The 13007-nt window shown below is 40.2% G+C and overlaps 1 protein-coding gene and 1 long non-coding RNA gene across 2 annotated transcripts in view; one reads left to right on the top strand and one right to left on the bottom strand.

Annotated features, from left to right (window-relative positions):
* LOC307037344 overlaps window positions 1-13007 on the top strand; it is a 147485-nt gene that overhangs the window by 59506 nt on the left and 74972 nt on the right. The window lies entirely within an intron of this gene.
* Window positions 8526-10261, bottom strand: LOC307037948 (galactose-specific lectin nattectin-like). Its single transcript, XM_079679188.1, has 6 exons — window positions 10172-10261; window positions 10007-10025; window positions 9757-9845; window positions 9532-9666; window positions 8999-9110; window positions 8526-8819 (listed from the first exon to the last, which is right to left on the bottom strand). Exons 1-6 carry the CDS (start codon window positions 10235-10237, stop codon window positions 8749-8751), a joined length of 492 nt encoding a protein of 163 aa, XP_079535314.1. The 5' UTR covers window positions 10238-10261; the 3' UTR covers window positions 8526-8748.

The raw sequence follows: 13007 nt of genomic DNA, 5'->3' as shown, positions 1-13007 counted from the left end.
GCCATCCATCCCTTAATGTCAATGCAAATGCAGTTGTTACGTCCCCACTAAGGTCTAGGGGACCTGGAGACAGTAACACACAACAACCAATAAAATGAGTGAGTCAGCGTAAAAGTTAACAAAATTTATATTCCTTGTAAAACAACAAACTGAACATATATACTCTTTGGGTGAGGAGGAGAACATAATTGGACCTAGGATGGAGCCTTGTGGTACACCGCAGGGGAGACTAGCAACGGGTGAAGAAAAAGGGCCCACGTTGACGGAGAAGCTTCTGTTTTTGAGGTAGGATGTGAACCAGTCCAAGGGAGTGCCACCAACACCAGCCTCGTAGTGGAGACAGTGTATTAAGATGTCATGATCTACTGCATCGAGCGCTACGCTGAGGTCAAGAAGAATCAGGATAGAACAGTCACCGGAGTAAGCAGAGAGGAGCAGGTCATTATACACTTATATATACTTATTCAAGGCAGACTCTTTGAGAGGGTGGGGCATACAACCTTACTGAAATATTTCCAATATGTTATTTTGCTGCAGGTAGGGCTGTAATTGAGTGAAAACAACCTTTTAATAGTCTTTGAGAGGAATTGAAATTTAGATATAGGTCGGTAGTTACTAAGCAGGGTGGGGTCTAGATTGTTGTTTTTTTAAGAGGGGGTTGACTACTGCATGCTTGAAGCAGGTTGGAAAGGTACCAGTTGCCAGAGAGCTGTTAATAATGGAGAGGATGCTGGGGCTGGTAGTGTCGAAGACATCCTTCAGGATGGCAGTGGGGACACTGTCAAGAGGCCAGGTTGAAGGTTTCATGGTGGCAACAATCTTTGTAAGGGAGGGTAGTGTGATGGGTTGAAAGCAGTCCAGTTTCGAAGAACAGACTAGCAAGATGGCTAGGTCACGGCTGGGGGGGAATGATGTTCAATCTAATATCCTCAACCTTGCTATTGAAGAAATCTAAAAAGTATTAACACTTAGCAGGAGACATGTCTAAGCTGGTACTGGGGGCGTCGCGGATGACAGAGTTAATAGTACTGAATACCATTAACTTGATATTTTAGGAGTTGTTTGAAATTAGATTGGAAAAGTATTTTACTCTCGCAGCCTTAACTGCTCCCTTGTATTTGAGAAGATTGTTTCTTAAAATGTCAAAGGAAACTTGAAGCTTATCACACTTCGACTTCCGTTTTGATTTCTGCACTCCCTCCTTAGGGCTTTGGTGTCATTAAGCCAGGGCAGACCTTTTAAGGGGAAACAAAGAATTCAGAATTATCCACTCCTCTTTGCCTCCAAAAACAACTTAAGCTTTGTTTAATTGAAGAAAGTTCTCACACATCATGTCATTAACTTGTTCAATGCATTTAATAGGAGCATAGTCCCCTGGTGAATTGGTTATATACATTGGTGTGTGATCTGCATAGCTATGGTAACTTATTGTATTGTTTTCCTTTATCTGAGCCAGTGGAAACATGCAGATGAGAAAGATAAGAAGTACATGTCTGATATGTTTATTATGTATTGTAAAGCGCTTTGAGCATTCGGAAAAAGAGCTAAAATAAATGTACTGAATAATTATTATTTTTATGTCATATCTTTCCACTCAGATTATGTAGTTACCTATAGAAATAAAGTTGATCATTTCCTTAAAGTAGGATTTCATTAAAAACTGGGCAATAAAATCCAACCCAGTTTTCTAGTCGGAAATTGAGACATTGAGAAAACTGAAATCGTCTAAAAATATTGAAAAAACTGAGTATTATGGGATTTAGAACAGGTTTAAGATTTTGGAGACCCTCTAAACTTTGGGTCATGATGTCACACACTCTAGCTCTATTAATTCTGGAAAACCAGTCCATCTATCAAAAAACCTTTTTAGTCCAATATAGTTGAGTCTGGATTGCCATTTTAACTTGGAATATTTTCTCCGAGTCATTATGACCTCAAAGTAAGGTGATGTTGGATATATTAATATTTCTTATTCATTCCTTTGGGTAACAAGTGTGTTTGTTTTGCAACTTAATCCACCTTCTTTTAATTGCAAAAATATTTTTTTTAAAAAGTGTTTTTAAAGCTCACACATTTTCAGCCTGGCACACAATTTCAAATGTAACATGGCACTTTTTAACAAAGCACTGCACATGGTTCTCTAAGACACATTAATCTGACATAAAGTCATTTGTTTGCCATTTTAAAACAACCATTAAAAATGACTCACAAAAGGAAAAGGATGATTAGAAATAGGCCTGTAATTAGTTAAATCAGAGAGCAGAGGTTTGACCAAAGCTGTTTTAAAAGGCAGAATGGAAAATACCGAATTGCAGAGACATGTTGATTAATCTTTTTGTTACTTCAGACGGGCAAGCAGCAAGATTCCAAACACAAGACAGCATTATGTCACCACACCTTTATTGATTTAGATTATTTTACCTGGGCTAACATCAACACTGGTATTGTTTTACATTGTGATTCTGTCAACCTGAGAAATGTAAACCTGTGGCACTTCTGTCTAAACTACCACAAAGGGGGTTTTAAGAACTGTGCCAGGTGTGTACAATAAAGCAGACAGATATTGTCACTGCGATAGCATTGCCACTGTGCAAGAAGCAGTGACAGAGCTTTACAAATGTGTATTTGAAATAAAAATAAAGGCTTAGTTTAAGGATCACCATTGCCCATGTTCCACACTTGCACCCCTCGCCAATTGTTGCATCTCAGCTGGTTCGATCCCATGCAAGATTAATTTATTATAATTTAAATCTTAACATTTGTTACATATTGTTTTTTATACTACATAACCTCAGATTCATGGGTCACAGCCTTGGTTGGTATTATTTGTATATGTATTATATTAACTTGGATTATAAAACAAGATACACCAAAACAAACAAGAGTGTTTGTTTGGCCGGGAATTCCCAGAGCTCATCTGCTGCACGCTTCATTAAAGCGTAGGCCAGAAAAAGACACAAAAAACGGCATGACATCAAATGAACTGGCTTTAAATAAACATTAATGCCACTTTGGTTTCTGTTAGTTGGAGCATTAGTTGCATGGAAACTATCATGCGCAGAGGAACACGTTGTTATAGGACAGTTTATTTAAACATTTGTAATGTGGGTAGGGTAGACTCAGTTCCTTAGAGTAAAATAGCACTCGGCTAGAGGTAAAGTCCGGTGGAATTCGTTTTACAGCATGTAAGCACCCCCTTGGTTAGTTTGGGTTGATGTGAACGCAGTCCGAGACCTCTGAAGTGAACTAAACAACTGGACTCTGGTCCGCTTAAAGGAGGTGGTATTGAACAGCATTTCCGTGCACATGACTTGTGTTTAAAGTTTATAGTTCGTTTGAGTTTTGCCTGTGTGAATGCAAACCGAACCTTCTGAAAAATGAAACAATGTAACAAACTGTCATCTGGTGCTCACAATAAAAGCGGACTATTAGGTGTGAATGCAACCTAAGTATTGGGGGGATAGCTGTCTGGCTCGGTTATGGGATGTACCCCTGACACCAGGCGAGAGGTCCCGGCTTAAGATCCCGGACGAGTCCCCATTTGTTACAAGCTGGCCTCTCAGGCCCAGCCGTGACATAGGCAGTATAGCCGGATGCTAAGGGCGCATCCATCCATAGGGGGTGCCGTAAATAGGGGGGGAAGAAAAAAAGAAATTCCAACTAAAATCTCGCTTAGGGCAGCAAATAGGTCAGGGCCAACTGCTGACTCCGCCCTCAAGACTCTCTGCAAGACAAACTCAAATCCAGGCTGTTTTTGCATGGATGACCTGCAACTATTTATTTTTAAACAGACAAAACCGAAGTAATTTTACTTGGCCCCAAACAAATCCGAAATGATGCCATTGACATAACTACTATTGATGGTATTACCTTGAACTCCAGCTCCACAGTAAAACATATTGGCATTGTCTTTGATGAAGATTTGTCCTTCAAATCTCACGTAAAGCACGTTTCACGGACTGCCTTCTTCCATCTCCGCAATATAAAAAAAATCAGACACATCCTGAGTCAAAACGATGCAGAAAAACTCATTCATGCTTTTATAACCTCTAGGCTGGATTACTGCAACTCCCTACTATCAGGGTATCCCACCACATCATTACAAATCTTCAGATGTTACAAAATGCTGCAGCCCGTACATTAACTACAGCCAGGAAAATGGACCACATCACTCCAATTTTAGCATCATACACTGGCTACCAGAAAAGCACATAATTGATTTTAAAATACTTATTTTAACTTACGAAGCGCTAAATGGTCAGGCACCTTCATACCTAAAATGTATTTTAATCCACCACTGTCCCTCTAGAACACATGTGTCAAACTCAAGGCCCGGGGGCCAAATCAGGCCCTTGGTGGATTTAATTTCGGCCCACAGGATAATGTTTAATTTCTATTAGATCTGGCCCGCCGGTATATTGCACGCACACCTTAACTCAATCCTGAGGATTTCCTCAGCTCAGAGCCTGACCCCAAAAATTGATGAACTTGCAGATGAGATGCCAAGTATCTGGCTTGAACTAGCATCACAGAGCAGCAAACTGAGTTCGTCCCTACTGACTGCCAGAGGCGGTGCTTTAGCACTGGATATGTCCATCGCACGCATGCGCAGTTCGAGTACCTAATAACAACAAAGTCACCTGTGACCCACATGACGACGGCTACATAGGCCGGCGTCATTAGCGGGTCGGCTCCTTTTCATCTCCTCGCGAGTACCGTGGTTGCATTTTTGTAACCTACAAGCGTTCGTTGGAACGTTAGATCTAAGGATTTCCCCGCTTACAGCAGGCTGAGTGCAGTTTCGCGACTATTCCAGTAGGGGCTACGGACTACCCGTCCCCCAGGAGCTGGCTACGCGGAAAACTTCGACGGACAGGTTGGTGTCGGCTTGGTCGGTGATGGCAGTGTTTCCGCTCCCTCTCCCAGCTAAGCCGTCCTGATTTCTGTCTTGTTTACTATTTGGCTAACTTTTTTGGTGAAGGCAGCGTTTCGGCTCACTCTCCCAGGAGTTGCCCTTGCTGTGCTATTTTGTACTTCTGCTGACCGTGGCGTTGTGCCAAGCTACCATTAGCATTTGAGTTTCCAGCTTTAGCTGTGTTTCCTTGTTTAATTAGTTAGCAGTAGCGTGGCTCAGCCTAACCGTTTCCTGATGCTCAGCCACTTGGTTGACGCCGGATTACACTGGGATTACCCGTGCTGTCTTGTTTGCTATTTTGCTTAATCTTTTTTCTTGGTGACGGCAGCGTTTCCGCTCCCTCTCACAGGAGTTGCCCTTGCTGGGCTATTTTGTACTGTTTCTGACCGCGGCGTTGTGCCAAGCTATTATTAGCATTTTGAGCTTCAAGTTTAGTTGTGTTTACTCGGTTGACTAGTTAGCAGTAGCGTGGCTCAGCCGAGCTGTGTCCTGTTGCGCAGCCACTTGGCTGACGCTAGATGCTCGTGAAGCTTGCAAAGCCATGCCATGCTCCCCACAATGCAGTTCGGGGAAGATTAAAAATCTTCTACGTCACCCCATTCAAGTGAATGGGCGAAGCGTTGAAAGCATTTTTCGATGCCTGTTGTGTAGACGGGCCGTAAGGCCTACGACGCAGCGGCACACATGGGTCGTATCGGGAACTCCCTCTCCCATTTAATGCTGGCCGTTTTCACCTCTCTGCGGCAGGCTCCGGCTCCGACTCTTTTGCTGGGCCTCAGTGATGCATCACTGCAGGCCTTTGCTTTAATGACTAGGGAACTGGGGCGAGTTATTTACTTCACACAATGCTACCACAGCATTCTGCAGTAGCCAGCTAAATATAAATCATATTCTGGATTTTTTTATAACACTTTTTTGTTTACTAGATAATTCCATATATGTTATTTTATAGTGTTGATGTCTTCAGTATAAATATACAATGTAGAACAAATTAAAATAAATAAAAAAACCTTGTGTGTCCAAACTTGAGACTGGTAGTGTATATTAGAATATCTTTACTCATATCTGTATACATTCAGATATTCAGCTGTCCAGTGTTTTACCTCATGTTATAGATCTTATTTCTATCAAAAAGGTTACTTCTATAATTACTCTTATATTTAAGCAATAGCTTACGACAGGCCGTGGTATATGCTCATTATATCACAGCTAAGGGGCGTGGTTCAACCCCCTTAGCTGTGATATAATGAGCATATATCACGGCCTGAAGTGAGCTATTGCTTTTATAAAACGGTTACCAAGTGTGGCAATATGAAAGAAAAATACACACTCAAATTTAAAGTTTTTATTAGTAAATAATGATGTTCAAAATAAAATAGTCCCTCCGTTGCCTTCTGCACAAAACATAGTGCAAGGTGGTTGCTATGCAACAATACTAACAGCAAGCGAACATATTAGACAGAGAGCGTTGATCCATTATTTGGCTGTTTATTTACATTAATGTGTATGTTGCTGTTTATTGTGCATCCACTGAAAAACTGTCCAACATCAGTAGCATGGCTTACGTGGTCACTTGTATAGGTTGTTCGAGGCTGTTGCTTGGCCTGGCGAGAATATTGCTCCACTTTCTCCGGTCCCCGAGATTGGGCTTCCAGTAGCTCTGGAGAGAGCTTTCGCACCTGTGGCCACTAACGGTCATAATATCTCTGCTTTGTTTCAAGACCCGCATCAGAAAGCTTTTGAATGGTGGTACTTTTCCAGTTGGTCTACCTGCTCTTCACGTAGCTCTGCATGTCGTAGTTTAGGAGCTTTTTTTTCTGGAGATAGGCACTGCTCAATCCACTCCTCCATACTATAGTAAGACCCCCCCGGAGGTCAAAGTTAATCTTAAATGTTTCCATTTTATGCTTTGTAAGTTTGTTTCGTGACGGAAGAAATTTAAATATATTTATAAAACTGACAAGTCAAATCAAGCAATCTGATTGGTCGATAGCGTTTTTGCGGACCTCTTTGATTACAGATTTGAAAACATCGTTGCTTGCTTTAAAAGTAGCACAATTCATTATGTTAAACCTTCAAAAGTATCTAGATATCCCTGCCCTAATGCCAAAGGAACTGCACACTGAATATGTTTTGCCGTTTGATGTCTATGTCTGGACCGCTGCGTCAAAAAGAAGGGCTTCTGCCCCGTTACTTCTCCGCTGCTTTCTTGTTCCAGTATGCCCAACGGTATACTGTTTTTCTCAGACGCGGAGGGATACTGACTTGTTGTGAAAAGTAACTTACAATTCTACCCGTGGTATACGCTCAGTATATCACGGCTAAGAACCAATCAGATTGCTTGATTTGACTTGTCCGTTTTATAATTATTCTTATAATCCCTGTGCGAACTCGGTACCGACCTTTGTTTCACTCTTATTCTTTTGATGCTTTAACAAGTGAATTTCCCTATGGGTTTCAAAAACGTTTTTTTCTTTTTTTACCTGCTGACAGTTCAGCCTTCATGCATCCAGAATGTTCTACTGTCCACAAATATAAACATAATGCTCAAAAAGTATAGAGAGGCGAAGTCCCACCCTTTCCGGGGTACCTCCATGGGACCTTATTTTGAAAAAAGTATGCATTGAAGTCTATGGAGAGAGAACGATTATCTTTCGATCCCGTTTGAATTGTGCCACAAATTACACAGATGATGTTGGTCAATTTAAAAGATAGTTTTGCAAGTCAAAAAAATAAAAATGTGTCGTAAAAATGTGAAGTAACACTTTTTTTTGTGTGAAACCGCTCAATGAAATCTCCCGTCTTGCACAACACACCAAGTCGGCCGTCACGTTGGCACATTTCACTTCTTTGTTTCAGAATGAGGCGAAAAGTATTAAAAGAGGTGAAAATCCCTCCAAGTCTGGGCATGTTGAGAGCTGTACATACACACAAAGGGGAGTCAGAGCCAGCATGCTCTAACTCCCCGTAAGAGCCAGCATGCAGGACCGGGATTCTGGGATTTGTAGTCTTTCTAGTTGCGTATTTTTCATAGTCTTATATTTCAACAGTTTTACGACAAACTGTGACTTTTTTGACATGGAAATGATTTTTTTAAGATTCACAAACATCATATGTGTAATTCCTTGCACAAATCAAACGGGGTCGAAAGATAATCTTTCTCTCTCCAATGCCTTCAATACATAATTTTTCCGAAATAAGGTCCCATGGGTCGGAGGCAGATGGGCGGGACGTCACCTCTCTATTGCATGGCGTTAATGATGATGTAGTATGATATGTAAATGTTTTGGCCACAGCTGATGTGAAATTGACAGAACTTTCTTCTGAATATTGGAATGACTGGACATGGTCCTTCAGTATAGTCAGAGCCTCCTTAGCAAAGTTCTACTATTTAAAACAATAACAGACGTTATTGTCGAAATTGACCGATAAGAATAAAGTATTAAACTAAGCTGTGAAATAAGGAGACTGTAATGTCTCTCATTGTAGTGAGTGGAAATGAACAATATTTCCCAATTACTTTGAAGGTTCTCAAATAATGAGAAAACGATCAAATAACAGGACCATCACCAGTTTATGAAAAATGTAGAAAACAAGAATTAAAGAAACATTGAGCTTTCAGTTATGCTTTAATTGATTGGATTGCTGGTCAGCTTTAGCATCATAGTACAGAGAGAGAAATACATGTTCCGGACAGACTGGTGTTAAACCGAAATATTGCTTAGCAGGATGAATCAGTTTATTGATTAAATATTAAAGTGAATCAGAAGTGTCGATAAATCTTCAAAACAGTGATGTCATCGAGGCCTGACATCCTGCTAGAAGTGACATCATCATTCCAGGGAGGAGGAGCAGACAAAAGTTCGCCCGTATTCACAATATGCGTCGTTGACATAGTTTCTACCTGTAGACAAAGAAAACACAAAACGTAATAGATTTATATGATGAATATAATAAAACACAAGCAAAGATGTATTGTAACGTCATTTTTTTAGTAAGCACTTTAAAAGGAATGATTAGCTTTATTTGATAATTCTCCTTAACATATTTTACGATGAATAAATCGGACAACACATTTTTTACCTCCATAGTTAATCTCCATACAGTGTTCCTTTCCTCCATGGTTGTTTGGCTCCCCGCTGCCCCAGCTTCCGAAGCTAAACTTAGAGCCATCGCTCCACAGCCACACTCCCTCCTGAGAGAAAAAACATTACAACACATTTTCTGACTAATGTCTTCCTCTCAGGCTGAATAAACCAAAGGACAAGATAGCCTGTATGTAGCCTGAGATGCAAAACCCAGGGTAAAAAAGCTCTCATTTTGGTTTGGTTGGTAAGTGACATGCCCCCACTTTATTATCAGCAGTCTGCCTGAAGTTTTGAGATTAAAAAAGGTGGCTTATTGTCGGTTTCCCAAGCTTTATGTTGTAAAAGTATTTCTTATAATGGAGTTTACAGGCAGAATTAAGTCAATAATCTCAGGGTGGTAGTCAAATGTTCACAAAGCCATTTCAAGCTATTGTTTATTTAAATATACAAAGCAGCAGAGATTGGAGTAAAATAACATTGTTGCAGTGTTTATGTTTGATACAACAACATGATACATAAATCACTCACCCGAACAGCATCATGGCCTCCAACCCAAACTTGTAGATCTCTCTTTGTAGCTGTTTTCACGAACTGTCGGAGTTGGTTGTAGTCGTGGGTCGATTGGATAGAAGCCAGATTCCCTCCGATGGCAATGCAATGTCTCTATGGTGGGGAAACACAGTCAGTCGTTTTTGAGAATATGCCAAACATTATGTGTGCCAGTTAATGCAATATTGTTGTCATTTTTAGTACCTCAGCAGTATACCAGTTATATGCATAAGGCCTGTAGATGAAACAGCGAGAGCCATGCTTAGTCCAACCAGGAGGGCAGCTCTCACAATCTGGAATTGTCATGAAATGAATACTTAATTAATTGAGGGAGCAACAGAAGCAATAAATGCAGTATATAGATGCTGTCCAATAGGATGCCATCTTAATTTGGCTGCAGTAAAAAAATGGTTGGATGCTGTATTTTGACTCTATTATTAAAATAACAACCAACCTTTTTCCTCAGCTTTTGCCTGTGGGTGTAAAGAACACATTATTAGGAATGACCAGGTTATGATTCATATTTGAGCCATTGAACAATGATCGTAATAAATATAGTCTATTATTTTTGTATTAATTACCATATTTTCTTTAGCTACTCATAACACACATTACTTACCTCTGCCTCCATCCACAGTCCACTGGTCACACAGAGGAGCACGATGCAGTACACAACAGATGCCATCTATATAAGAATCAGGCATTTTAAAATTTATATTTTACAATAACTTAAACTTAAAGTAAATTTAACTTTTTTTACCAGAGTTCACCTTGCAGCGGTCACAACTTCATAAAGTTGAATTTAATTTGTATCCTTAATTCATTGTATACAAGGTGTAGAGTCTAGCTTTTACAGTTTTTATTCTTAAAACAAACTAAAGAACTAAACCCTTACCTTGCTGTGATGATCAGATGAAGTAGTAGTCGTGATAGTCATGGAAGGGTTAGGGTTCTTTATATACCTTGTCTAGACGGTATACACTGACACTTGATTGTCATAAGACATAACAAATTACATATTGACACATCCTTGAATAAATATTAGAATGTTGATAAGAAATGTTAGTTCATTTTTTGGACCAGGTTATTTGTTTTGCTGTAGCTACAGTAAATTAAACTGTCCAAGGCAAGGCTATTATTTAGATAGCTTGTTTCAACACAGACAAAAACACGAGGAGCATTAAGATAAACTGCAGCAGAAACACATTATAAAATGACATTTAAATATATTTAGAAACAGTCATGAAAGAGCCAAGTGATTAAAATAAAAATATAACCAGCTTAAATAAAATACAACTATACAATCCAAAAATAAAAATAACAATTGAGTTTCAGATATGAATAGGTTATTTCATGAAAAGCAGTGGCAACAAATAATAGTCTTCAGTCTGGATTTTAAAAGAAGTGAGAGTTTCAGCTGACCTTATTTACAAAACACATTTAAAAATAAATAATTAAAAGAAACACTGGTGTAAACATTAATACACACAGCTCATATATACAAATGCATAGGCATAGGCACTATCAGCCAACGAGGGAGTCAAACGCTAGGGAATAAAAGTATGTTTTAGCCTGGACTTAAAGCAGTCAATTGAGGGGTCCAATCTGATAGGGAGGGGGATTCTGCTCACAGTCTTGTGGCTTCAAAAGAAAAGGCACGGTCGCCCCTGAGTTTATGTTTGGAGCTTGGGACAACCGAGAGCCCGATGTTAGCCGACCTGAGGAACCTGGAGCTAGAATACGGGATTAAGAGGTCTACAACATAGAAATGGCCCTGCCCATTTAGGGCTTTATACAAAAAACGGAGAAGTTTAACTGTTTGTCAAACTTAAAGGCAGATTCAAATATCACAAAGGTTTTTGACATGGGGTTTGAAAAGGGGCTGACAGGTTTCCAAGACTGTGGGTAAATGCTTTGAATGAGTCAGGGGGGCCGAAAAGGACGACTTGCTTTCATTTAGCTGCAAGAAGTTTTGTGCCATCCATCCCTTAATGTCAATGCAAATGCAGTTGTTACGTCCCCACTAAGGTCTAGGGGACCTGGAGACAGTAACACACAACAACCAATAAAATGAGTGAGTCAGCGTAAAAGTTAACAAAAGTTATATTCCTTGTAAAACAACAAACTGAACATATATACTCTTTGGGTGAGGAGGAGAACATAATTGGACTTAGGATGGAGCCTTGTGGTACACCGCAGGGGAGACTAGCAACGGGTGAAAAAAAAGTGTACACGTTGACGGAGAAGCTTCCGTTTTTGAGGTAGGATGTGAACCAGTCCAAGGCAGTGCCATCAACACCAGCCTCGTAGTGGAGACAGTGTATTAAGATGTCATGATCTACTGTATCGAGCGCTGCGCTGGGGTCAAGAAGAATCAGGATAGCACAGTCACCAGAGTAAGCAGAGAGGAGCAGGTCATTATACACTTATATATACTTATACAAGGCAGACTCTTTGAGAGGGTGGGGCATACAACCTTACTGAAATATTTCCAATATGTTATTTTGCTGCAGGTAGGGCTGTAATTGAGTGAAAAGAACCTTTTAATAGTCTTTGAGAGGAATTGAAATTTAGCTATAGGTCGGTAGTTACTAAGCAGGGTGGGGTCTAGATTGTTGTTTTTTTAAGAGGGGGTTGACTACTGCATGCTTGAAGCAGGTTGGAAAGGTACCAGTTGCCAGAGAGCTGTTAATAATGGAGAGGATGCTGGGGCTGGTAGTGTCGAAGACATCCTTCAAGATGGCAGTGGGGACACTGTCAAGAGGCCAGGTTGAAGGTTTCATGGTGGCAACAATCTTTGTAAGGGAGGGTAGTGTGATGGGTTGAAAGCAGTCCAGTTTCGAAGAATAGACTAGCGAGATGGCTCGGTCACGGCTGGGGGGGAATGATGTTCAATCTAATATCCTCAACCTTGCTATTGAAGAAATCTAAAAAGTATTAACACTTAGCAGGAGACATGTCTAAGCTGGTACTGGGGGCGTTGCGGATGACAGAGTTAATAGTACTGAATACCATTAACTTGATATTTTAGGAGTTGTTTGAAATTAGATTGGAAAAGTATTTTACTCTCGCAGCCTTAACTGCTCCCTTGTATTTGAGAAGATTGTTTCTTAAAATGTCAAAGGAAACTTGAAGCTTATCACACTTCGACTTCCGTTTTGATTTCTGCACTCCCTCCTTAGGGCTTTGGTGTCATTAAGCCAGGGCAGACCTTTTAAGGGGAAACAAAGAATTCAGAATCATCCACTCCTCTTTGCCTCCAAAAACAACTTAAGCTTTGTTTAATTGAAGAAAGTTCTCACACATCATGTCATTAACTTGTTCAATGCATTTAATAGGAGCATAGTCCCCTGGTGAATTGGTTATATACATTGGTGTGTGATCTGCATAGCTATGGTAACTTATTGTATTGTTTTCCTTTATCTGAGCCAGTGGAAACATGCAGATGAGAAAGA

The sequence above is a fragment of the Notothenia rossii genome (genome assembly GCF_949606895.1).
Source record: "Notothenia rossii genome assembly, chromosome: 4".
Lineage (NCBI taxonomy): Eukaryota > Metazoa > Chordata > Actinopteri > Perciformes > Nototheniidae > Notothenia > Notothenia rossii.
Note: the sequence above shows the minus strand (reverse complement) of the source record. Positions and strands in the feature narration are given on the sequence as shown.